General features: G+C 31.7%; 4 protein-coding genes and 1 pseudogene across 7 annotated transcripts; 4 read left to right on the forward strand and 1 right to left on the reverse strand.

The window, feature by feature from the left end:
• LOC109325487 (bidirectional sugar transporter SWEET2-like) lies at positions 4,029-21,049 on the forward strand. 3 transcript variants are annotated; one of them, XM_019557887.1, is made up of 7 exons: positions 4,029-4,440; positions 4,573-4,609; positions 4,708-4,924; positions 5,032-5,190; positions 5,287-5,406; positions 5,542-5,682; positions 21,037-21,049. In XM_019557887.1, exons 1-6 carry the CDS (start codon positions 4,380-4,382, stop codon positions 5,653-5,655), a joined length of 708 nt encoding a protein of 235 aa, XP_019413432.1. In that variant the 5' UTR covers positions 4,029-4,379; the 3' UTR covers positions 5,656-5,682; positions 21,037-21,049. The 3 variants fall into 3 exon arrangements, with proteins under 3 accessions (XP_019413432.1, XP_019413433.1, XP_019413431.1); XM_019557888.1 differs by lacking the exon at positions 21,037-21,049 and adding an exon at positions 7,306-7,377 and having other exon boundaries at positions 5,542-5,678; XM_019557886.1 differs by lacking the exon at positions 21,037-21,049 and having other exon boundaries at positions 5,542-5,987.
• On the reverse strand, positions 6,785-7,904 carry LOC109325490 (annotated as a pseudogene).
• LOC109325486 (protein Jade-1) lies at positions 10,692-12,141 on the forward strand. 2 transcript variants are annotated; one of them, XM_019557885.1, is made up of 2 exons: positions 10,692-11,720; positions 11,886-12,141. In XM_019557885.1, exons 1-2 carry the CDS (start codon positions 10,815-10,817, stop codon positions 11,928-11,930), a joined length of 951 nt encoding a protein of 316 aa, XP_019413430.1. In that variant the 5' UTR covers positions 10,692-10,814; the 3' UTR covers positions 11,931-12,141. The 2 variants fall into 2 exon arrangements, with proteins under 2 accessions (XP_019413430.1, XP_019413429.1); XM_019557884.1 differs by having other exon boundaries at positions 10,700-11,720; positions 11,880-12,141.
• Positions 15,057-16,184, forward strand: LOC109325489 (glucan endo-1,3-beta-glucosidase-like). The gene is made up of 4 exons (XM_019557889.1): positions 15,057-15,212; positions 15,485-15,513; positions 15,627-15,861; positions 15,962-16,184. The coding sequence occupies exons 1-4, from the start codon at positions 15,161-15,163 to the stop codon at positions 15,985-15,987; spliced, it is 342 nt and encodes a 113-aa protein (XP_019413434.1). The 5' UTR covers positions 15,057-15,160; the 3' UTR covers positions 15,988-16,184.
• Positions 20,897-25,910, forward strand: LOC109325485 (disease resistance protein RPS2-like). Its single transcript, XM_019557883.1, has 4 exons — positions 20,897-23,670; positions 23,826-24,107; positions 24,381-25,140; positions 25,257-25,910. The coding sequence occupies exons 1-4, from the start codon at positions 20,908-20,910 to the stop codon at positions 25,283-25,285; spliced, it is 3,834 nt and encodes a 1,277-aa protein (XP_019413428.1). The 5' UTR covers positions 20,897-20,907; the 3' UTR covers positions 25,286-25,910.

A 27,592-nucleotide genomic window follows, 5' to 3' on the forward strand; every position in this document is an offset into this window, starting at 1 on the left:
TAGCAACTTCAGTTAGCTAAGATGCAAAATAAAACAAACAAGAGGTTGAATTATTCATCAATGAGCTTCTGCAAAGTAGTCCACTCTTCAAAAATCTAGGTAGAAAATTAAATCACAACAAAACACATAACACACAAAATCAACCAAAAATGGTGAGAATTCTAAGAATCCTTACAGACACTACTAAATGCAAAGAACTTTCTTATATAACCAAACACATTGAACAGATTCAGGCATACATAAGAACCCATAATTACAACTCCAGTATAGATCTGATAATTTTTCCCTAGAATCAGCTAGAATGTTCACGTGAAAATGAAATAGGACAACATGAACAGTAAAAACCATCATTTTCAATATAACCACAGATCTATAGAAAATGAGGATACCCAGATCATAAAAAACACTCATTTGCCACAAAGTCAATTCTTTTCTCACAACAAATCAGAGTAACGGAAATGGGCATAAACACGTGTTTTGAGTAAAAAAAGTGAGAAGAACTTACAAAAATGGAACCAGAAGATGGAGAGAAGAAATGGAATAATGAGAAGGTGATAGATATGAGAGTGATGAATATTTTCTCGCTCTCTCTTCGATGAGAAGAGGGAAATGCAGAGAATAGTTATATAATGTAGACGTTATGGAGAGAATTAAGGACAGCCATGGGATCATGCTATCACCTTTAATCAATTATGTTTTCATTACATTATCAATAAATAGATATTACATTGTTAATAGTTTGGATAAAATTGAAACATCAAAATACAATTGTTACTATTTCAAGTTTTATTTTTTTGAGATAGTGTTGGGTTAGTGGTTAATGCATTTTTGTTATGTTTATATGGAAGGACAAAAATGATTGGGATTGAGGTTGCTTGATAAAACTAAAAAGTTAGATGAATGTTGAATAATTGATTGACTCAATGAGGGACTACATACTTGAGCCAAATAAGTTAACATGTTTGATTAAACTAATGACAAACTAAGTGAAGTGGTAAAATGTTTTAAAGGAGATTAGATATCTGATTTAATAAGTATAGTATAAGTGTTTTTACATTGTCAGCAAATTATTCATTATTGATATATTAATTATTATTGCTCTCATATAAAAGTATTATAAATCAATGATGGATAATATATTGATAGTGTAAAATAGTTTACACCGTACATGAATGTTAAACTCTTAGATATTACGGGTTATAAGACATAAAATACTTTAAGAGATTTCTCAAAGCAAAGTTTTACAAACTGTATTTTTTTCCGAAAATTCATTCTAACTAAATATGCCTACGTGCTCATTAAAGTCAGACTTTTTATCCTCGTTCAAGGTATTGTTTTTCATTTTTTTTTTTGGGTTTTGACTTGATAATAAGAATTCATGGCAGTACAGGTAATAAGAATCTTAACATTTTTTTTGGAGCTTGACTAAACATGTAATTTGATCCCGACTATAATGAAGTATTATTTTCATGTTAATTTTATATGTTCCTTGAATTTGACCAACTATTGGCATGATTTAGGAAACAACTAATCAATATCAATCCTTAACTAATATTAATCTAATAGTGTATGACTCTGTTAAATCTTTAGAATAACTAAAATGTCATGTGTTTAATTTAGATGGACGACATTTATTAGAAAGACAATCACACATCTAAAAGGAGATTAATTTGTTACCTGAAAATTGAATAAATAAACCTATTAGCAACAAAAGAAAATATATCCTATTACAACAGTAGGAATGCATGTGAATTATCCAACATTATTCATTGAATTCTGTTATTCTGATTATAGAGGTTGTTAATTAGATTTGACTTTGAGGAATTTTAGGTAATCCCAAATTTTTTTGATACGGTGCCTCAGTTTTTTGAAGAATGTAATTATGCACGAAGCTATACTTTATGTATCTATTTCTGAGCTAATAGCGCCAGAGATATTGTTGCTAAGCATGGTTTAGATTTAGCTACGTGATCTAAAATCTTTGATGATGCTCGAGTTTTTGTTAGTTGAGTTGTTACTTCGTACGAGAGATCATTTGTCTTCATTTGTGTCTTTAAATTAAATAAAAAAATCATAATTTATTTATTATATTTTGATAGGATAGGGACATGAATAACACCGTGAAGTCCTCTTGTTTCATTGACAAAAATGTATCTATTTCTGCCTTATAGTTTTCTCTGTTGCGCTGAAGCCCCGTTGAGTATTATAAAAAGGGAAGATGCCTTTCCCACTCACTTGTCGGCATAGGTACATTCACATTCTACAATAATATCTATATTCACGCTTCTCATATTTAATTCAATGCTATGGGACAATAATTTAAGGTCACTAATATTTATTCATTAGCAATAACAAATTTTTTACATTATCATTGTATTATTTATTATTTATATTTAATTATTATTAACTTTTAAATGTAAATAAATAATGAATTACGTATAAATATTTATACTAATAGTGCATATATGTTATACTCTATTTCTCTATTTTTATTCTTTTGCAGTAACTAACCAAATTATTTGGTTAATGTTTAATAGGGATAATCTTGTTGTTAAGAATAGTCTCATCTACTTTGAATAGGATGGCATCATGTAGATGATATATTTCATTAAAAAACGATTTAGAACATTATTAGACATAAATTATTAAGGTGGATGATTTTGGGTTACTTGATCAATTCTACGCATTAGATTTCTTTAACAAATATGTTGGTTAATATAATTAATGTATGCCATTATATATGTATATATTTGACCCACGTTAAATTATAAAGTGTAAAAGTCAAGGGTTCGATTCATAAAAATAACACTTATTGGAAGGAATAATTACACATCTTAAAAAGATTAGTTCATTAGTGATAGTGATGAAAAAATATTATTAGTACCAAAGATTTATAAATTGTCAGTTGTTCATTAGAAAAACTTTGACATTAAACATTATCGTTAGAGCTAATAATTGATATGACAATTATTTACTCAAAAATAAAAATAAAATATTTTCTCATTAAATTTATGCAGGATTACATTGGTTATAAGTGACTGTAATGATAATAAATATAAAATAACAACCCAATTCAAAAAATGAACCTATGTCAAATTGAGTTAGATAAGACTTGTTTTTAAAATAATATTATGATTAGACTATTTTTTAAATCTAAAATTCATCTTATGGCCATATTATGATAATAAATATTAGCCATGCTAACTTTCTGGATATTAATTATTATTTTCAATATGTAAATTAACACATAAAATGATATGTGTATAAATAAACATGTATTTTAAAAATGATATGTGTATAAATAATTATGTATTTTGTTATTCGTTTACATATAGATTTATGTAATAAAAAAATTAGAAAATCTTCGTAAAAAAGTATAATGGTGTAAAGATGAATATGTAATAATCTTCATAGGGATGACTAAGACATCAAAAAACATTCTTCAAGTTTGATTTGATCTTAGGACATAGTTTAATTATTTAAAAATTCTTTGTAACAGATATGTTACAAAATTACTTGTAATGTGTATGTTATAAAAGCAATCATAAAAATCATAAAGCAAAATTGGAATATGGAAATTACATATTTAAAAAAATTAGTACAAAATTATATGTAATGCTTATGTTATAAACAATCATAAACATATTGTAATATTGTAAATGGTAAATAGTAAAATTGGAATATATAAATTATGGATTTAATATTTATTTAATGATAATGTAAGTGTTTTTACATTGTCAATAAATCATATATCATTGACTTTCAAATAAAAGTAATAAAAATCAATGATAGATGATATGATAATAATATAAAAATCTTTAGTGCATAAATTTTAAACCCATAAATTATATCTGTTTAATGATATATTTGTCCCTTAGTCATGTTTTGACTTAATAGATTAATATGGATAAGATCATGTTTTCACTTAATCCTAATAGATTTGTTTTATGCAGAAATCTTAATAGATTAGTATCACTATTCATAATCTTACCCTTATAATTTTCAATTTATAACCGGCGGAAATAATGAAACATACGTTAACATATGCAAATATTGGTTCAGTTGTTGGTGGCACCAATAATGTAGATTGTAGAGAAGACAAGGTTGGGCACATCAAACTATCCTAAGTGGACAGCTTAGCATTAATATTCACCCGACATTAAACTCGATTATGGGGGTGTGAGAGAGACCATTTAGCAAACGTGTGTATTTAATTTCAATAATGTATGATTCCAAAGAGAGAGAGAGAGAGAGAGGGGATCTTAGTGAGAGAAAGCTTAGAGGGCAATGTCTAAAATTTCATTATCAACTATCTGTTGATAAAATTTGAATCTTTTGCTTTCATTTGATTGACAGAAATTGTTGTTATTTGAAGCTTGATGTCTCTCTTTGTTGCTTGTTCCATCTGTGAAGTTGGAAAGGATGCAGCTGGAGTTGCTGGTACTTTCTTTTTACTTTGCTGTGATTTTCTTTTCTAGTTACAGAAAAAAATGTCTTTGCTTTTTGGGGTTCTGTTTGATGAACTAAAGAACCCATTTTTACAACCCAAAGTTTCTGCTTGCTTATGTGCAGGGAACATTTTTGCTTTTGGTCTGTTTCTATCTCCCATGTAAGTTTCTTAATTGATATTTTAAGAACATTTTGGGTTTTAGAAAGAATTGTTGTTTATCCCTTCATTATTAACCCTTGTTCTGTTCTGAATTATAGACCCACATTTAGGAGAATTGTCAGAAATGGATCAACAGAAATGTTCTCAGGGTTGCCATATATTTATTCTCTCATGAATTGCTTGATCTGCTTGTGGTATGGCACACCTCTGATATCACCTGATAATTTGTTGATTACCACTGTTAATTCAATCGGCGCGGCCTTTCAATTTGTGTACATTATCCTCTTCTGGATGCATGCTGAGAATGCAAAAAAGGTTATTATTCTGATAGTATTAGAAAGTTATATGTGTGTGTGATAATGCCCAAGACACGTTAGTTCATTCATTCCTAAGCTGTGATACTCTAAACTAACATTTGATAGGTGAGAATACTTGGGTTACTGCTGGTAGTTTTGGGCATATTCACAATCATACTAGTTGGGAGCTTGCAAGTATCTGATAGTAATACCCGTCGAGCTTTCGTGGGATTCTTGAGTTGTGCTTCTCTCATTTCAATGTTTGCCTCTCCGTTGTTTGTAATTGTAAGTTTGTCATTTCCTCCATCTAAAAATTGAGTTGTTCAAGTTTCTTCATCTATTAGCTCGGTGAGTTTACTTGTTTATGTATATATTTTCCAGAATTTGGTCATTCAGACGCAGAGTGTCGAGTTTATGCCATTTTATCTTTCACTTTCTACCTTCCTAATGAGTGTCTCCTTCTTTCTTTATGGATTTCTCAGTGGCGATGCCTTCGTTTATGTAAGATTCCTTTCCACTCATTTCTTTTCTTCTTTTATTTTATTTTATTCTAATACCTATAATGTTCAGATTTTCATTTTGCTGGCTTATATTCGTAATATAACATGTACCTACATTTTGTGCTTGATTTTGTAGGTGCCAAATGGGATAGGGACCCTTTTGGGAATGATACAATTGGTATTATACTTCTATTACAATAGATCATCTAGTGAAGATTCCAGAGAATCCTTGATACTGTCTTATACATGATATGCAGTGTTGCCAAAATGAAGGTAAGTACACTTGCTATGATCAAGATTTATGGTCTTTCACAGTCAGTGAGGTGGTTCTTTGAAATTAGCCACGGAAATTCTTTTGTTTATGAAATGTATGTCATCTTTTCCATCAGTTGATTGAGTGAAAAAATGGTTGTGAATTTGTGAAAAAATGAAGTCTTTCCATTCCAATTTATGGGGATAACTGAAATTGTCCAGTGATGATACTTTAATTCGTCTTTGGAATTGTGCTCTGTCTAGTTGTTACAGTTACTATGTAAGAATGATTGCTTTTAATGAAATGAGTGTATGAAACATTTGCAATCAGAAGATGATGCTAGTTTCTACCTAGATACATTAAATCTAAAAATAATGTCAATCAGAACTCATAAGCTTCTCACTTTAGGTAGTAAATCTCTTCTGCATTGCATAGTGAATTTTTCCTTTTATTACACACTAACATCAATTCTCCAGGAAAATATCATTGAAGCAATCTTTAGTTTATCCACATTAGAGATTAAGTCAAAAAGTAGTAGCCTTTTCATTTTAGATTCAGATTAAGTTTTTAAATGCTCTCATTACTTCTTAGATTACCTGCTTTTCAATCATTGATTAAAAGTCTTTTCACTTTGCGAAGGTAAGTCTGTGCACATCTATTTTCACATACCCCACTAGGTAGAAGCCTCGTACACTGGGTCGCATTTAATGTTTTATCTTTTCTTCAATAAACCTACCTCGGGTATCACATGTTGCTAAGTTATCATGGTTGTGTATTTATCGGGTTGGGGGTCTAACATGCAATCCCTTGTTACACGTGGATTATTCTAGATCTCGATAGCTTAATACAATGCTAATATAGAAATTACTTGACTGAAGGGAAGCACCATAAAAAAGAGTTATATTTGGCTATCTTCACAGGATGTGATTTCACTGTAAAACCAAGTAGTACTTAATTGTAAAAAAAACTTTTATAAACGATATCTTATGCCATGACATACTGACATGTCAGTTGAAGTGGATATTATTGTGCTTTTTTTCTATATTTTGCAGATGGCCCTACACTTTAATAGGTGCTTTTCTTTTTCTGGTTTTGCTTCTACCTAGAAGCTGCATTTAACATGTCATTTAATTTAATAATAATAGAAAAAGAGAAGGAAGGATTTTATCCTCTTTGGAAAATTTGGGTATGTGTGGAGGGGACTGTTTGAAATCCCAATAAGGAGGTAGATTAAACGGAGCTTAGCCCAATTTTTAGAGGCAGAGGGAGGCCAAGAAAAATCGTAGGTGAACGATTGTTTAGATATCAATGTTTTGTCAATGAACATGATTTATGGTAGAACATTATGATATCATTCAATCCATGTAGCCGACCCTACCTAGTGGGACTAAGGTTTGGTTGTTGTTGGTATTAATATCCATTGGGAGTGCGAATGAGAATCCGAATAAAGATCCCTAAGTTTGATTATCTCACAATTCAGTGGATAGAGATACCATGCATTCATACAATCATAGTTGTTGTTGGGTTGGCCACCAAATAGCTCTTTGGTCATTGTTTACCATTTTCACTTTTGTTAGTCTTAAATGAATGATCTCTACAATAATTTAGGAAGAGACAACTTACCTAATCTGCATGAATGAATTTCAGTATTCCTATACAGTAAGTGGCAAGGTGGTAGTTGATTACCTGTTCTGATGTTTCCTTGCGATGAGATTCGATCTCGGAATCAAGAAGCAGCCTTCCTTTTTCATCATAGAGAATGAGGCCTTCCTTTGACTTTGCCAGCCACTTTCATCAAGACCATGCCTTTTTAAGCAAGCAAAGGGGATCTCCTCTCCTTCTGCCATCCAATATTATCACCCAATTTGCTTGCCCTGCTCGAGCACCCTCTTAACCAAAATCCGACCACAACTTGGCTCAGACCATTCTGTAGTAGTAGTAGTACTGCTAGTAGTTGTTGTGATAGTAGTCTCATAATCATCTATGTACCCTCTTAAGTATAATCACAATGCAGACACAAACAAGTGCAAAACTTGCACATGCTAGTAGGAGAATAGCACCTTGTGTTGAAAACTTCAACATGTCTTCCAAATCAGACAAAGCTTCCATGAATAGCTTGTTTTTTTCTATTTCAGTGTGGCCAAGTGAAGTGAAGAGAGTGATGAGCCAGGAGGGTAGATTTTGTTTTGGCTGAATATGGTATGTATTGTGGAATAATAAAATTATAAAACGTGGATGGCCGTTTTTGTTTGCTTACTCTAATTGGTATAACTTTTTTAGGATTTGTCTAAAAAAACATTAGTTGTGTGTGCCATTAGAAATCACTTGCATTGTTAATATGTCTGGAAGTATTTGACAAGATTGTAGGCAAGTACGGCAGAATGTAGAAGACACAGTGTGTATTTAAACATGTTAGATTGTTAAAGATGGATAGATGTCGATATTGTACTACCAAATAGATGTATAGACCACTCCCTTAAACATACAGGTACGTTTATTGGAGTCATTTTTGCAGGATTTTTTGGATTGTAATTGAGTGGTCTGGTTAGTTGTTGGGGAATAAAGTTACTTTAAATATTTCTTTGCTAGTTAAGTTTTTTTGCACTATATCCCTTCACTTCACTTTGTTGGTTAAGAAATTAATCTCTTTCAGAGTTTGTGACTGTCCCTCGTAACAAGTGTTGTTTCAAGGAATCAAATATTCGACATTGAGAAACCAGTATGGAAAGGAAAACTACTATATCAACTTATTGTTAGTTGGAAGTTGAGTTTTTGGAAAGGAAAATATAAAAATGAAAGATTTTGGAATCATATCACAATATATTTTTTATGGCTATCAGGTTTCCTATTTCATTTCCTTCCTTTCAATTATTTCTCATGTCTCTCAATTTTATGGCTCACAAGATAACCTAAAGGGATATTATTTAGTTTTATATATAGTTTATGAACTTAATCCAAATTCGATATTGGAAGTGGTTGATTAGTAAGAAGTGTCATCTAGCATGTGAATTTTCGGAATGATAATGTAAGATATTGTACTACCATTGTCGTTACTCTTCCTAATAGACTTTAGTTTAAGTCCATCATTTAGATGAGCAGCACTCCTTGTGCTCTATTAATTCAAAAGTGGTGTGTATAACAAATAACTTAGTAATGGAATTTTATTAAAGATTAACATATTTTGTTTAAGCATAGAATAACCATCCTTTAATCAGAGAATAATAATAAAATGAATAAATCTATATCTTCATCAATCTTTTTAAAAAGCCTTTTAATTCCAACTTATAATTTTTGAATACGTCATGTATTATAATATTCATTCTTGGAAATATAAAAGACATAATTGTTTTTAATTAGTATTATAGACTACAATGAAAAGCTTCCTCTAGTAGATTCTCCTTTCCCCTTGTGCTACATTTTTCTTATGATGAATAGAGCTATTTTTATATACCGATAGTACATTATTCATTTTAAATTATTATTATTTTTTAAAAAAGTAATATAAATAAATGATATATGTTATCTTAAGTGATGGCTGGAAAATCAATTATGTTCTATAGTATCCTCTGAATACATCAAATCATATTATGAAAGTCTAGATATTTTGATCGAGTATAATATGAGATGTGATTTTTTTTTAAAATTTCTGATATTTTTTGGTACATGCTTTTTTTTTTTAAATTGAAGATACCGAATGATTTAGATGTATTGAACTAGTTTTTTAGAAAAAACATTATATTGATTCAAAATCTTTATTAAGAGTTATCATTTATCCATTATACACATAACCTCACAATCACAATTTTTGGTTCGGCTACATAACTAGTTGTGTTTATTATCATTATTTTTTATTGTCAACCAAAACATATTTAATGCAATTTAAATGAAGTTTTAGTTTTATACAATAATACAATAATAACCTACAATTGAAAAACACATCTATTTGATTATAGTTTGGAGTTAAGGATTGCATATGGGGAGAGGAATATATTTAAAAAAAAGGCAGAAATATTTGAAATTTTACCTTATTGCATTAAATAAGTAAACATATACTTAATAATTAATATTGAAATAAGTAATGACAAATAAGGGATGTTTCTTGGGGTGTTGTTAATACTATATCGGTCATTAAATCGGTTAGGGTATTAGTATAGTGGTATAATCGGTGGTTTACTAATTAAACTGCATACTGACAAAATTAGATATAAAAATATAAGATATTATTATTAATGTTGAAAAATCAATAAAAATTAATATTTTTCAATTTTAAATAAAAACTGGCCGGTGTGACCGGTACGGTTCAATTGAAAACCAGTCGATATGACCGATTTTAACCAATATAATTGCATGACCAGTATAATTAATATACTATATCGGTATTGAGACTGACATATACGAACCAGTTTTTATAACACTACTCTCCTGAGTACGCTAAAGTACGCAACTACGTATCATATGCTTCTCAATATCGAACTTCCACACTGATATTTAAGTTGATACCAAATCTATACACCTTTTATTTCTGGCAGTGTAATTAAGGGAGAGAAAATGCTTATTATTTTCAATTATTTTCTCAAAATGGAAAAATGTCTAATAGGTTTTTGCAACCATTAACAAATCCAATTTTGATCCTAATATAAATAAATTGTAATACAAATTTGAAAGAAGATATGTAATTCTGTCACTATATTATATATTATTGATTTTTTATTTTTAGTGATCATTAAATTTAAGTAATATCAAAGAATGTTAAATAATATATTTATTATATATAAATCTTTAAAATATGAATGCATAGATATTCCATTCTACCAATTAAAATTGTTTTCCAGAAAGCCCGCCTTTTTGTTTTTTTGTGGCAACAATCAAATTCCAGATTCAAGAAAGCGCGGGTTATGAATGAAAAATGATGAATAGATTGATCTAAAACGACATTCGTTTTAATCCCCCGCCTTATTTTCATTACTGAAAAGGTAAAAAATCTTCGAATTTTCCCTTCCTCTCCCTTCATTCAATCTTCCCGGTTTTTCCTTTTTCATTTCCCTCACTTCTCTCCCTCCACCCATTTTTTTCATTCAATTCATATCCCAATAACTCAAATAAACCAACCAAATTTCATTCCAATTCAATACTTTTTCATTTCTTCTCTTCCATTAATGGATTCCTCTTCCTTCAACCACTTACCTCCTCTCAAGAGACTTCGATTCATTCACCAACAACAACAACAACAACAACACTGTGCTTCTTCTAATTCAACCTTACCTGCCAAGAAGCGTAAAGAATCTCGCGACTCTACTTTTTTTCACAACCCACCAAATCCTTTTCCCACCACCCTTTATTCCCTTCCCGCTAAGAAAAGGGTATGCGCTTTTCACCCATGCGACACCGTTTCACTACCCTTTGACTTAAACGTCGAATACTCACCTTCACCGAAAAAACCGATCAAAAAAATCCAGACTTTCACAAACCCCTCTCCCCAAAAAGAAAAACTAGATCTTGATGATGTTGAAAATGAAATTGATGAAGATGATGGGATATTATGCTGTGTGTGCCAGAGCACAGACGGTGACCCTGAAGATCCAATCGTTTTTTGCGACGGTTGCGATCTTATGGTACACGCTTCATGCTATGGTAACCCTCTCTCAAAGGGTATCCCAGAAGGTGATTGGTTCTGTGAACGGTGTCGTTTTGATGAGAAAACTGGGTCTTCTTTCTCATGTTGCTTATGTCCTATTAAGGAGGGTGCAATGAAACGAACCACAGATAGCCGTTGGGCCCACATAGTGTGTGCTGTGTTTGTTCCTGAAGTGTTTTTCTCTGACCCAGAAGGGAGGGAAGGGATCGATTGTTCCAAGGTTCCGAAGAAGAGGTGGTCGGAAAAGTGTTATGTTTGTGACACGCGTGATGGGTGTGCTCTTATGTGCTCTGAAATCAAGTGTGGTTTGGGTTTTCATGTTACGTGTGGAGTGAGAGAGGATCTTTGCATTGAGTATAAGGAAGGGAAGAAAGGTGACACCATTGTTGCTGGGTTTTGCAAATCCCACTCTCAAATATGGGAAAAGGTAACATGTTTTTTCATTTATTTAATTTGTGCTTATTATGTCTCTTAACATGTAAACGAGTTCTCTCATTTTATGTTTTACATTGTAATTTGATAAAGAAGTTTTTTAATGGTGGATTAGATTCACATGTTTAGTCTAAAGAGATATATTTTGGTGCAGCAACAGCTATCAGGAAAATACAAAATCGTTGCAATTGAAGATAAAAAGTAGCGGAAATGGCTATTGGCGTCTTTTAACTTAATTTATCGACTTGATTTTTATGGAATTGCAAGATTGTCTGCTCTTGGAGTTTATTTGATTTGATTTTGTTGTAGTTTGTACTGTTCAAGTCTTTTATGCTTCGTGTCATTGTTCAGATGATGATGTTTAGCCATCAGCATGTGATATTTGTACTTGATTTAATGCATAACACAGTTTATAAAGTGACACTAATAAGTTTTGTTTAGTGTTAGAAGCTCATAATAAAATTTGATTGCTGCAATGTCTCAGCGAGGTTTGTTGGGTTGGAAAATGAATCCTACCCATTAGTTTTGGGGGAGCAACTCTGTTCTGGATAATGGATTGGGTGCAATTCTGTTTTTCGATGTAGTCTTATTCATTTAATTAATTAATGATTTTATTTTCAATTAATTAATGTTAATGTACTTTATTAAAAAAAAAGGTTAATTAATGTATGTACACAAGAATATTATTACATAAAAAATATCTATGTTATGATATGAGAAATATCAATCTTATGATATGAGAATGACGTGAAATGGGATGCTTGAACAGATTTATACTAATGTTAGGGTTATCCTTTTCTGAAGATTTGTATAGGGTAGAGCTATGATTATTTTAGGTATTTATATTTATAGGAGGGACAATTTGCCATCAAACAAGTAGCTGGTAGATTAAAAGTTGAAGAAAAAGAATCATGGAAGGATGACTTTTATATAATGTTATTGTATAATTTATAATTGGTATTTAATTATCGTTAATTTGTTCAAAAAAAAAAGTAATCAAAACCAATGGTATATAATAGTGTATGTGTATAAATTTATATATTAATAGTATGTAGATTTTATAACTTGTACAATTGTAATTCACTTATCTTGATTAAAAAAATGTTGCGTCTAATGTCTTGACTACATTTTTTACACTGTTAAACACATATCTCTATGGATGAAGCGCATCTTCATTATTTACTTCAAAGGAATATTTATACAAGCTAGCAGAGATAAAAGTTAACAACAGGATCTTCTAGAATATCTCTATTCACAAACTACTATGCTAACAATAGGATAGCTAACAAAGGATAAGTACAAATTCAAAATATACAGAGTGTAACGTAACAAGTTACTGTTGGTGAGGCTTATCACTAATAATCTCAAGGTAGTCAAAATTGCCATTCAACTCATGTGATCACATGATCTTACGATTATTGACCCTCACTTTGTGCTTGATCTTTAGTCTGGGGCACACCTTTGTGGGATCGAGTAGGATCATCGTGTGGGTGCGTAAAAATGGTGGAATCTACGAGCCCATCGACTCTTAAACCTATTTCATCCTCTGTTTGCTTCACTTTCTCTCTCTCTCATCGTGCAAGTGAAGAGAAGAAGCTAATTGGGTCATTTACAACCCGGTTTGTTGAAAACCCTAATTTTTTTATTTATGAAAAAACCATGGGTTGTTAACCCAATCTTTGAAGTCAATATCTTTTTGAAACCTTTAACTTAAGTAAAAAGTGAGTGAGTGGCTATGCAACCCCACTTTTTTTACTTGGAACTTGTGTACTTGAGATATTTTGCTATTGTGATTTATGAGTTTGTTGAAAGAGAAAAAGATGTATGCACCGATAGTGTATGAGTTTTATACATTGTTATTGCATCATCCACTATTGATATTTCATATTTAATTATGATTGACTTTACAAAAAAAATAATCTAAATAAATGGTGGATGATGAAGTGCATGTGTATAAATCTTTACACACTATTAGTGTATAGATTTTACACTCTTGTTGAAAAACCTATTTTTTTATTTATAAAAAAACATATGATGAACCATTATTAACTCAGTCTATTAAATTTAATGTCTTTTTTAACACATTAATTTGATTAAAATGTGAACAGTGTGTGAGTAAACCCTAATTTTTTACTTGGAATTCGTGTGGTTAGTTATTTTGCTATTATGATGTATGAATATACTATGTTTATTATTATGAATATCTTTAAAATTATAATTTATGAATTGCTTGCTTTCCATATATATATATTTGTATCTATGTTACGATCCTACGTTTATGATCTTTGGTTACCCTCTTAATTCTAAATAAAATCTCGATTTTAACTATCATGTGGTTGTGTTATTAAAAAAGATAGTAGCAAAAATAGAATTGGTTTAGTTTGTAGAGTTAGAAGCTTTTACACAATCCACTTATGTATATTAAAAAAATGTTGAATCTAACATCTTTTATATTTTAGTGAAACTACATCTTTAGAATCTTTAACACTATTAAACACATTGTGTCTCTATTAAAAAAGGAATTTGCACAATGGTGGAGTTTTTATTAAAAAAGATAGTAGAAAACAACTATGTTTTGTATATTAATTTTAAAAAAAATATGAAATGATGTTGATTTTTTTGTAGAAGTATGAAATGATGTTTTTTCTATAAATGAATATGTTTTGTTATTTTAATTGCTTGTAAAGTTCAGAAAAGCAAATGTATCAGCCTTATTTCTAGTGACGATCACATGTCTAATGTCTTCCTTTATTTTTGTAGTGGAATCACAACTTTAGAATCTTTTTAACACTGTTAAACACAATTTTTGTGTACCTCAACAAAGATATTGACAGATTGTCCCGGTCTCTTTCAAATCCTCAGTAATTTCTGTTTGCTGTTAATGTAGGTGCTTTGCTTACCTTGGAGTTATGTTATTTAAACATAAGTTGGTTTAAATATTATATTAAAAATATATGTTGCTTCTTTCTCTCATATATTTTTATCTCTTATACACACTCATCTTAGGAATATATCAAAAAAGTAAAAGGACAGCTTGTTACCTTAAGATATCCTTGTTGTAATAAAGACAGTCACCCAATGAGGCTCATACTTAGCGGAGTATGAAAAGAATAGATATACATAACCTTATTTCGCAAGCGAAAAAGTTATTTATATGATTTGGACATGTGACCTAATAATTACTAAATAACAATTTCATTGCGGCATCAAAGTCACCCTTAAATATCCTTGTTTTCATATTCATTAAATATTAATCACCTTCACTTTATCATATGCTTGTCATGGGAGTCATGAACCCACCCACACTCTATAAAAAGGTCCCATTTTCTGATCAACAAAACCATCCACACTCACACTCATATCTCTCTCCATCATTCTGCTTTAATCACATTCAAAGGTATTAGTAGCACTTGTTCTACTTCTGGCAGCATAACCATGTCTAAAGTGGTTGTTCTTCTTTTCCTTACACTCTTATCTCTCTCATCAGGTATGTCTCTTATTTACCCCTTATTACATTGCACTGTGTAATATTCAAGCCTTAGACAGTTGACATGTTATCCCCATGAACTTAAGCAGTGTGTCACCCTTTAAGCTAATACCCATGCAGTATTTTATTTTTCCAGGGAGCCTCCCCGACTCGAACCCATAACCCCATATAGTTATAGTTATTGATTTCATTGAGTCACTACCGGTAAGCTAAGTGAAGTTAACATGACTTGTAGTTACTCTCTATGATTCAATTATTTTTTACTTACGCAGGAGGGAATCTGATTATGGTTAATGGACAGGTAACCATAACCAAATTCATCAATTAATATAGTATATTGGAATCACACATTTTGTTAATTGATTTAAATGAACTTGTTCCTAATACTATAATGTTTATCAAATTGAATCACAGAGAACTTGGTGTGTAGCTAAGCCTTCAACAGAGGAATCTACCCTTTTGGTTAACATAAATTATGCATGCTCTCAAGTTGATTGCCAAATCCTGAAGAAAGGTTGTCCCTGCTTTGCCCCTGACAACCTCTTGAACCATGCCTCTGTAGCAATGAATCTATACTACCAGTCTCATGGAAGAAACCATTGGAATTGTGATTTCAAGGGCTCTGGCATTGTTGTGGTATCTGATCCTAGTAAGTCACATTATGGGTTGGTTTAAGTATTGAAACTAATGTATATGTTTGACAAGACATTGTGCTAAAAGAATGTTCTTGATGTCAATTTGAATTGCAGGTTATGGTGGCTGCATTTACCCATAGAAATTGGAGTATGCATCAAAGTGGATCAGCTTCCTGAAGGAATATTAAATAGTTCACTTGGTGGTGGTGTTATTGTTTTTGTTATTGTAATCTTTGGTAATAGAATTCATTAAATTAGGTTGTTATTTTCAACCTGCGGCAATGTACTATGCTAAGTGAAGTTAAATTTTGCCATTGCAAGTTTGTTACAAGTTTCTTGGAAATGTTGCTAATCGTGGTTAAAACAAGAAGGAATTAAAAAGGACTAAAAACTGCTAAACAAGTTATAGCTATACATTTTTTAATGCAAACCATATATGCTTTGCGCTCGTATCCTTTCCGGTACCGGGGTCTAGTACTGGAATGTGAAGCTCAGGTTTGTTTTATTATTTATAATAAATTTTTTTACAAATATTTTAAAATTTGTATCGTTAAAATTTTTCGAAGCCACATGTCACATTCTTATTTGGTATTAGATCCTCTCGAAGATAATCCATTTTCATATGCTCTGGCCAGTGATCCAGTATTGAAGAATCCAATATTAGAATTGTGAAACTCAAATTTATTTGGTCTTCCTTCTGGAATATGAGAACTATATTTATTTTATCACTTATAATAACTTTTGTATTAAAATATAACAACATTTCCAAAGTTACTAGTAATTTTACACATTCCAAACCCAGATGTACTTTTTCATTTTCCAAACCCAGATGTACTTTTTCATGCTTCCTTTTTCCTTCATCATGGCACTTTTCTTCCTTGAACGCATCAAAGCTAGCAATGCTTTATTTCTATTTTTATTTTGTTCACATTGCTAGTGCTTTATTTTACTCGTATAACCTCTCCATGAGCACCACTCATGGTCATAAAGCACTTTCATGGGATTGTGAGAATAAATAAAGAGCGGCTATAACAGTATTATTGTGATCTAAATATCATTTTACGTTCATAATAATTATTTTTAATTATTTAACTGTTTTTATAAAATAACCTATTCATGGCCTGGATCTTTATATCTGACTAACTTCTAACTCGGTTGTGATCAAAATATTTCGAGCCAGAAAAATATAATTTCGGACAATATTCATAATTAAGTTATAAAATGTTAAAACAATAATTTAAAAGTAAAAATGTTTTCCGTATATACAACAACCAACCAAGGTAGAGAGATCACCTAAATTATGACATCTCCTAATAAAATCTTTTCTATAACATGGTAGTTACCATTCCTTGACATTATGCTTAAAAAGTCAAACCATTTACCTAAATTTGGCTTTGTTAATAATCAGAGCCTTAATATTATGATTAAGGTATCACACGGTCACATTTGTTGTATGACAAGAAACATGATTTAAGTTCTTTATCTTTTAATTAAATAAAATTTAATGAGTTGTCATAGTGTCATTAGTTGTGGCTACTATCAATTAAGTGTTGATGTCAGATACTATCCAACATACATATGATGAATATGGATCTTCTCTATTAATGAAGAGGTAAGTGATTATTTTTCTTCATATTTTCAATGATAAAAATGTGATTTCATAATAAATAAAAAGATAAAAATATTATTACATATTACATTTTATGTATTATTTTGTAGCACTTATCTCTCCATTAATGAAAATGATCCTTAGTCACATATGACAAGTATGTTGGGTTAGGTGTCCTCGTGTTTAATTGGATTAAACCTAAGATAAATAAATCTTATAAACAACCTTTTGTCTTAGTTAAGAACTTTCCTTTTGCCAAGTAATTGAGAATTCAATAGAATATAATGATGTGATTGAAGCAAGAATGAAAGTTAGCACGGATAATTAAGAGGTTTTACAGTGTAGTTTTTGATATCATATCATATGAGATCACATGTATGTTTGTATAATTGTATCAACATGTTACGTTATTAAAAGGGATACATGATGGTAGATCGGATAGACCCCACATATGAGAATATGACCATATTTTTTCATCCATAAATCAAACACAATACAACAAAGCAACCAGTTTGTGTTATGCAGAGAAACAAATCTAACTAGTTACAAATTACATTAATCCTATGCAGTGTCCATTCCACAATTAAGTGATATTGCTATCCTTAACAGAGATTCAATTCAATAATTGTACAGGATCCGAACATTATAGGTAAAATTGAAATGAAAATTTTAAGTTTTATGATAATCAGAATGAGTTTGATGAAACCATAGACTTCAACTTTAAGACCCCCTTCGAAATAGTCTAAAAAATGTTTATGCGTGTAACACGTTTTAGTTTTTTTAATAGATAAAGAAACCAACATTAGAAGTAGAGTTCATAATTCAACTCGTTGAAAAGTTTGCTTAGGAAAAAGATCACTGAATGGCAGAACAAGTTTCGTCTGTGGAAGTCAAAAAGAAAAAAATGATACTTTTCATACTAAATCTTGGATGAATTTTTTATATTAGTGATTAATAAGATATCCTATATAATAATTTATCTTTTATATGATGATTAAGATATATTTCAGAGTGATGAACATGTAGTATATCATGATAAACATTACTATTTGACCTTTTTTGTATGACAACTTTTATTTACTAAATTATTAAGCTGGTGATTACTCAAATTTTAATGTGTGAATAACAAAACTGAGGTAAAGTTGATGACAGCACTGTTAACGAATCTAAAGAATTTTCAAGTAAAGATAGTAATAATACTTAAACAAGACCTGAAAGTGGTGCGGAAAAAGTTAATATAATTAAATAAACACTTTTCCGTAAAAATGATCAATTATTCCAAAGTCTGTCCCAATTCTGTATTTATACAAATTATAAATTAACACATAAATAAATAATTTTTTTTAAAAAACAAAATGTTCAATTTTTATATTACTTGCTCAAAATTAATTGGACTAGGATTGGGAAATGAAAGTATCTTCATCCCTCTTTTCCAACCACCTTCTGACATAATGTCTTATATTCAACATGTTGACAGTGAAGTGGGTTGTTAGATCTCATATGTATTTATTGCTCTAACGCCCATGGCTATGCTTTCACTGCTTAACTGGTTATCAAGGTGCTTGAGTCTTAGCAAATAAATGCATGCTTCAATTATTGGTGCCAAAATCAAGTGAGGGCGAGACAAGAATATTAATCAGCTCTAATTGTGGATCACCAACCATTCCAACAGGTATTATTGCATTTTTCTCAACTACTCACAAGTTAAACACACATCCAATTTCATCCCATTTTCCTTTCTTCTAGCATTGTGTTTTAAGTTGAGTATGGTATAAGATTAATCACATCTTTGTTATTGATTTGATATAAGTGTATAATTTTAAAGGGCTAATGTTTCATTAATATTAATAGTTTTACATTAATATTACATTTACACAACCTGGATGTCTATGTCCAACGAATTGTTAGCTTGGGAGAGTGGATAGAATATTACATTTTGAACTAAAATTCTAATATAATAGTTTTACGAGTGTTTATCACTTAAGTTTTTCACTTAAGTTTTTCACTAATCCATCATATCAATATCTAATGTAAGATTTCACACAGTAATAATTTCTAGTTTTGTCTGGGCATTATAGTTTTGTTTGCCCAAAATGCCCATGCCATTAATTGAAAACTCAAATATGGCCTTAACCATATCTTATGTGCCCAGTCTTCATTCACGCACAGAGGTTTCAACGCAGAGGCTTTTTCACTTATCTCCTGTGATGTTCCTGGTTACTTGATAATTACTGCATATATTAACAACTTCTTCACATTATATTTTTTTTCCTTCTAGACCGTATGATCTGATTGAAGCAAACATACTGTGCTTTATGGCTTCTATTTTTTAGAAACTTTTTATTAAAAAAAGTTATCTGTTACATGAGGTTTAGATCTTTATGCAGGGTATATTATCATAACCCCATTTCCTTTATATCCACATGTAGAAGATCCAAATCCAGTTTTGTGGTATTTGATTATTAGTATTTTTTTCTTTTTCTGTTTTGCCTTTTACTATAGCGCATTTATTTTTATCTAAAATAGTATATAAGGGTATAAAAGTAAATTGAACTTATTTTCCCTTCTCTCCACTTGCAAGTTGCAAATCAAACAATATTTTCCCTTCTCTCCACTTGCAAGTTGCAAATCAAACAATATTTTCCCTTCTCTCCACTTGCAAGTTGCAAATCAAACAATATTTTCCCTTCTCTCCGCTTGCAAGTTGCAAATCAAACAATATTTCCCTCTTCTTTCCTTATTTAAACCAAACACAAAATATTTAGTACTTTTTGTGTTTTTATTTTTTTAGAAGACTTGCCTCTTAAATTAAAAACAACTCAAATAATTGAGCATATAATTTTAAGCCTTTTTTATCTCAACTTGGATAGGAGTATTTATCAATATATCCACGACTTAGTAAACAAGGTTCTTAACATCTAACGAAAATATATAGAAATTAAACTAATAACATTTAAGTCATAAGATAAGACTCTTATATGATTTAATAGTTATGGAGATATTATTACATAAAAGTTATAATTTAAATTAAAAAAACATGTTATGCTAGAATTACTTTCTAGTGTACACATCCAAACAAAAAGGCCACTTTTGTCACAAAGAAAATAGTCAAGCATGCTTTATTAAATATATTTATACACCAATCTAGTCGTGTAAGACTCTGCTGGATATCTTGAATGATCAAAAGATCAATAGTTTGATTCTTGTGAGCGACAATTATTGTGAAGGACAATTACACAACACGAAAGAGATTAGTTCTTTACCTAAAACGTGATGAGATACCCGTGGTAGTACCAAATATATTTGTACACCAATGGAAGTAAACCCGTTTTATCACTCTTGTTGCAACCAAGGATTGATGGTGTTGCTAGCCTAATCCAGAACACACACTTTTGCTCATTGTTGTTCCCTTATCTGTTGCAGAATCAGGTTGCATAACAATCAAACAAAGATGGATACTATTGCTAAAATAGCATCAAGTGTGGCACTACCTTTTCTGAGACAATTCACTTATATATTGTTGTACAACAGCTACCTCACTGAGCTTGAATCTGAGATTCTGAAACTGCAGAGGGATGAGAAAGAAGTGAGGCACACTGTTGAAGCTTCCAAAAGAAGTGGTGAAGAGATTGAAGACACTGTTAAGGATTGGTTTTCTAGAGTCCATGCAGCTCTAGAAGAGGCACAGAAGTTCCTTAATGGTGAAGACAAAGAAAGAGTTGGATGCTTAGACTTATACTCAAAGTACATGTTGAGCCAAAAAGCAAGGAACTTGGTGGATCTTCTATGTGCTCTAAGAAAAGAAACATTTGATAGAGTTTCTTACCGTTGTGCCTTGAAGTGTAATGTGAGCCCAGCTGCTAGAGGGTATGAGGATTTGGAATCTAGAACAAAAGTAATGGTTGAGATTATGGAGGCATTGAAGGATGTTAAGGTTCACATGGTTGGAGTTTATGGGATTGGTGGGGTTGGAAAAACTGCAGTGGTTAAAGAACTAGCATGGCAAGCTGAGAAAGATGGTTCTTTTGATGTGGTGGTGATGGCTAATGTGACTAATAATTCTGATGTGAAAATGATTAGAGATGAGATTGCTGATGCTTTGGGTTTGAAGTTTGATGAGCAAACTGAGTTGGGAAGAGCCAGCCGGTTGCGGCAGAGGATTAGGCAGGAGCAGAAGATTCTTGTGGTACTAGATGATGTTTGGGGAAAGCTGGACTTGACTGAGGTTGGTGTTCCTTTTGGTGAGGACCATGAAGGTTGCAAATTGTTGGTTACATCAAGAGATCATAATGTGTTGAATGCTAAATTGGGTGCAGAAAAGGTTTATAGGATTGAAGGTTTGTCTGAGGATGAGAGTTGGAGCTTGTTCGAAAAGAAGGGTGGAGAGGCTGTTAAAGATCTTAGCATTCAACCCTTAGCTATTAAATTAGCCAAGAGCTGTTCTGGTTTGCCTCTTTTGATTGTAACAGTGATTGAGGCTTTAAAGAACAATGATTTATATGCTTGGAAGGATGCACTTGAGCAGTTAATAAATTTCGACTTTGAGGGAAGTTATTATTCGCAAGTGCTTTCGGCTATTAAGCTGAGTTATGATTGTTTAGAAAGTCATGAACTCAAATCATTCTTCCTCCTTTTAGGTTCAATGGGAAATGGTTATAACATGAAAGATTTTTTGACGTATGGTTGGTGTTTGGGTTTGCATAAACATGTTGATACATTGGCAGATGGGAGAAACAGACTTCACAAGTTGATAGATAACCTGAGAGATGCCTGTTTGTTACTTGAAGGGGGAAGAGAGTCGGTTGTGGCACTTGATCTTGTTCGCGCTGTAGCTGCCTCAATTGCATCCGAGGTCAAACCTTTCTTTACCATGCAGAGAAATTCTGAATTGAAAGAATGGCCAAGATTGGATCTGCTTAAAAATTGCCATCATATTTTCTTAGATTGGTGCTATATCCATGAACTTCCTGAGAAGTTGGAATGTCCCAATTTGAAGATACTCCAACTCAATAGTCAAGGTAACTATTTAAAAGTTCCGGATGATTTCTTTCTAGAGATGAAAGAGCTCAAGGTTCTAAGTTTAGGAGGTTTGAATTGTAGCCCATCTCTTCCTCCATCTCTTGCTCTCTTGACAAACCTCCAAGCTTTGAATCTGTGTAAATGCATATTGGAAGATATAGCTACTATTGGAGAACTCACAAGTTTGGAGATTCTCAACCTTGAAAAATCAGAGCTTAAGGAGCTCCCAGCAGAAATAGGACAACTAATTCATCTACGGTTGCTAGATTTGTCGGATTGCCCAACCCTTGAAGTAATTCCTTGCAATCTGATATCAAGCTTGACAAGCTTGGAAGAGCTCTACATGGGAAACTGCAATATTCATTGGGAGATCGAGGGAAGCGAAAACCGAAGCAATAATTCAAGTCTAAGTGAGTTAAAGCATTTGCATCAACTAACAACTTTGAACATGCAGGTTAAAGATGCTTCAGTTTTTCCTAGAGACTTGCTTACCTTTTGGAAACTAGAGAGCTACAAGATTTTAATCGGGGACAGATGGAAATGGTCTGAGGTGGAGTCTGGTAATTACAAGACTTCAAGAGTACTTAAGCTCAATCTGAACATGGATCCAAGCATTCTTTTGGATTATGGGATTAAGTTGTTAATGACTAGAGCTGAAGATTTGTATCTAGCTGGTTTGAAAGGTGTCGGCGAAGTACTTTATGAATTGAATGATGAAGGATTTCCAAGATTGAAGCATCTTAATATCCAGGACAGTGCTGAGATGCAGTGCATCATTGGCTCAACAAAGTGGGCTCACAATGACCATGCCTTCCCCAACTTGGAGTCTTTGATTCTTCACAATCTGATTAACATGGAAAGAATATGCAGTGGTCCACTTCCAGCGCAGGCCTTTACCAAACTACAAGTTATCAAAGTAAAGGGTTGTGATAGGATGGAATTTGTTTTCTTGCACTCCATTGTTAAACACCTCTCTGAACTTCTTGAAATTGAAATTTCTGAATGTAAATTTATGACCAAGATCATAGCCGAGAAAGAACAAGAGGATGATGGAGAAACTGACAAGATCGAGTTCTCAAAAACACGTTCTCTCATACTAGAATGCTTACCTTCCCTTGTTAATCTCTCTCTCGATCCACGAGTTAAGGCTACTGAAAACGACAATGGTTTCTCCAGTGAACTTCTTAATGATAGGGTACTAATGTGACCTACTGTTCTTTTTTAAACTTCAGCTTTGAACCTCTTATGTTTATTATGATTAGTGTGTTTGAAAACTTCATTTTCTACCTTCCTGAGCCATGTTTAATACTATTATCCTCTTATTTTTTATGGCATTAATCATGTTGATAGGTTGAATTTCCAAATTTGGAAACCTTGAAGCTGTACTCAATCAACGTCCAAAAGATATGGGATGAAAAACTCTCAGCAGGCTCTTGCTTTCAGAATATGACCACATTAACTGTAGATGGTTGTGAAAGGTTAACATATCTTTTCTCATACTCTGTGGCTGGAAAACTTGACAAGCTTCAACATCTTTTAATCAGTTCATGCAAATTGGTAGAGAATATATTTGTCCAAGATGAAAGCATGGGTCACCTTTCTCTTGCTAGAAAATTGATTCATCATGAAGAGGTGAGTATTTCAAAAAGCTTTCAGTTTGTCTTTATTAATTCTCTCTTGCATAGAATTGTGAACTTTTTTTAGAGGTACTTACTGCTTGATTGTCTCATTAGTTGTTTCCTGGAAACAGCCTCTCCGCTTGCGGGATAAGACTGCATACATATATACTCTCCCCGGACTCCACTGAGTGGGGTGCACTGCGCCGTCCTTTGTCTCATTAGTTGTTAATGTTTTCACCTGTGTATTCTGTTGTGAAGTCTGAAGTATGTTATTTGTATGATACAGGTTCCAATTTTCCCCAACTTGGAGACATTTGTGATATCTCACATGGACAACTTGAAGTCAATATGGCCCAACCAACTCACTCAAAATTCTTTTTGCAAATTGAAAAAAATGGAAATCACATCCTGTGACAATCTCTTAAATGTGTTCCCATGTCATGTGCTAAATAAATTACAAAGCCTGGAATCATTGGATGTATGGTTCTGTAATGCACTTGAAGTTGTATATGAAATAGAAGGTACAAGTCAAGAAGAGCTACACATTCCACTAAGAACTTTGTCTTTGGGTCATTTACCAAAGCTAAAGTATATGTGGAATAAGGATCCTGAAGGAAGTGTCAGGTTTCAAAACCTGATTATGGTAAAAGCTACTAAATGTGAGAGCCTAAAACATATCTTTCCACTGTCTGTGGCCAAAGATCTTCAGCAACTCCAAGTCATTGAGATAAGTGACTGTGGAGTATTGGAAATTATTGCAAAGGATCAAGGAGGAGATGAATCAGCTATTGGACTTGTTTTTCCAGAACTAGCATCCTTAAAATTTGTGAATTTGCCAGAACTTCAATGTTTTTGTACCGGAAATCACAACTTCAGATTTCCATTTTTGAACAAACTATACATGGTTGAATGTCCAGCAATGGAGACTTTCTGTGAAGGAATCTTAAGGGCATCAATCCTCAGAAAAATATATTTGACTCAGAAAGGAGATCAATGGCATTGGGAAGGAGACCTTAATACTACTGTAAGAAAGATTTTCAATAGAGGTATGCAGTATTAATCTGACTCCATGATCTTTAATTGTAAATCCTATCTTTGTGATTTTAATTGTTACATCATATAATCTTGAATATAGAAGGTTATGTTTTGATTGAATATGCAGATTTTAAAGGAAAACTAAGCATTTCATAAAATTCTGAAGGCTGAAACTCCTCGGCTTGAACCTGCTGTCAAATGTGTGGGATCTTATGCTTCCACTTGAACTTTTCTGGTGACATTCAGAAAGATCATTTGGTTCTTGGTTCTCTTTTATTTTTTGGTAGGAATGAGAATTTGTACTTTAGAATCCTTGCATAATAAAGAATAATTTGAAGTTCTAAGGTAGTAGGTTATGTTGTCCTTTCTCCAAAATCAATATTTACAAATTGTATGTTTTCATCATAATTAGAAGATTAATCCACATTTGTTGTCATCTTTGTTGGATTTACCCTCTTCAGTTGTAACTGAGAGAAATGTTACATGAGTATTGATGTTCTCTCTAGTCTCTACAAGCCTAAAAATAAGGATTGTATTGTGCTATAATTTATAAACATATGACCCTTGTGCCGCTTTTAACATTGCAAGGTTATGTTTGGCAGCAAAAGAAGCTGTATATCCAATGTCAGTATTCAGCAAATTGTTCACTAGCATCTGTTATTGTATTCAAGAATAACATCTGCTCCTCTCTACTTTGGCTCAATAGTTATTATTTTTGTCTGGAAGGGATATGTCCTGGTATGGTATTTATGTAATTTGAAGTACTTTTTTTAAGCTCCAACAGGCTCACAAATTTCACTTTGTCATTGCCTTAATAGTTAATTTATATCTATCAAATAATGACTTCAATAACTAGTAAATATAATTGAATTTTTTTGTTTAAAAGATGAAATTATATCACTATATAGGTGTTGCAACTAAATGCACAATATGCTCAAACCAAATAAATATCATTAGTCTATATGTAATTAAACGTAACATATATTAATAGAAGTCAATGATGAACATGTTTAGGTTGAATTGACTAAGATTTCTCATTTACTCATACCTAAATATTAATCGAATTATTTTTAAATTTGAACCTGAACCTATACCTAATTAAATTTGATCATATACATTTTCAATTAAGACATAATTAAATCAGGTGAACGAACAAGGTAGGGTTCTGACACCCCTTATATTTATATATACATATATATTGGAATGTCTTGAGTGTAGAAAATAATTTATATAACTATAATACAATACGTTCCACACTAGGGGCTCAACATTGATCATACATGTATGACATAATACACATCTGAGACAACAATAAATAACAATTTCTTCATTTTTAATGGTATGAATGCCAAATATAATTTTGTCGTCTTGGAGGTGCAGTTGAATAAAAGTAGTTTTCATTTGAACGAAAATATCATAAAATCATCTAGATCACAATATTATGAAGCCTTACTTCTTTCTTCATGCAAACGTTTAATATATGGTAAAAATTTCAAGAAGCTTAATTATAGAATGCTTATTAAAAATGATACTTGGTGACGGCAAGACTTGAATACAATTCTTGTGTTTTTTTCCTATTATAGAAATGCATGGTACTGTTGGCTATTTCAGAATGTTTGTTTTTTCGTGCTAATTAATTGGAAAGTATGGCAACAACTATGGTTAATAAATTGTCAACATTAAGTAAGATGTTTAAATCTGACTATATGTAACTGTAAATAAAAGCTATATTTTAAATGATACAATTATATATTCTGTTTAAGCACAATTCTTCAAATATGGACAAGTAACCTTATGTAAGTACTTGCTGGAAAAAACCCTCACCAATGTATTTAAGCATTACCTTTTAGCGAATGAAAAACAGATAACCTCACTAAATTTTTGTACCATTTTTAAATTCTACAATAATAAGATAATACCATTACTGAATCATTATTATTAAAGTTGTGTTTTCAAATTGTCTTTTTTGGACAAAATGAAAAGAAAGGCTTTAGAGTATCTCATAAGTCTCAAATCTTCTTTTTCCTCAAAAAAACCAATTCGTCAATAGATTATAAGGCTAGCGGTGTCTTTAAAGTAAGGGGCACAAACTCGAATATGAAGGTTAGTGGAGTTCCTAAAGATTCTAGTGTCATACCATATAAGGACCAATGTTCAAATTCAGTTGTTGATATGAAAATTCAGCTGATGGATAATCTATATATGTAATTCTGTAAACATGGTGGTTTGCCCTAACCCTGATGAGCTCTTATGACCCATACCTAAAGTTTTATGTACTTAAAAAAGCAGACTATTTTTACTTCTAAACAAAAATCCAAGACCCCATCTTATTGTTTATATAAAACCAACCAACTAACTAGGTCAAATTTCATTCATGCACTGTATAGGATACACCACCTGCATTTTTTATTCACATAGCACACCCTAACTTTTATGGATAGCATCTAGAGGGTAGAATCAATT

The sequence above is a fragment of the Lupinus angustifolius genome, chromosome LG13 (genome assembly GCF_001865875.1).
Source record: "Lupinus angustifolius cultivar Tanjil chromosome LG13, LupAngTanjil_v1.0, whole genome shotgun sequence".
Classification (NCBI taxonomy): Eukaryota; Viridiplantae; Streptophyta; class Magnoliopsida; order Fabales; family Fabaceae; genus Lupinus; species Lupinus angustifolius.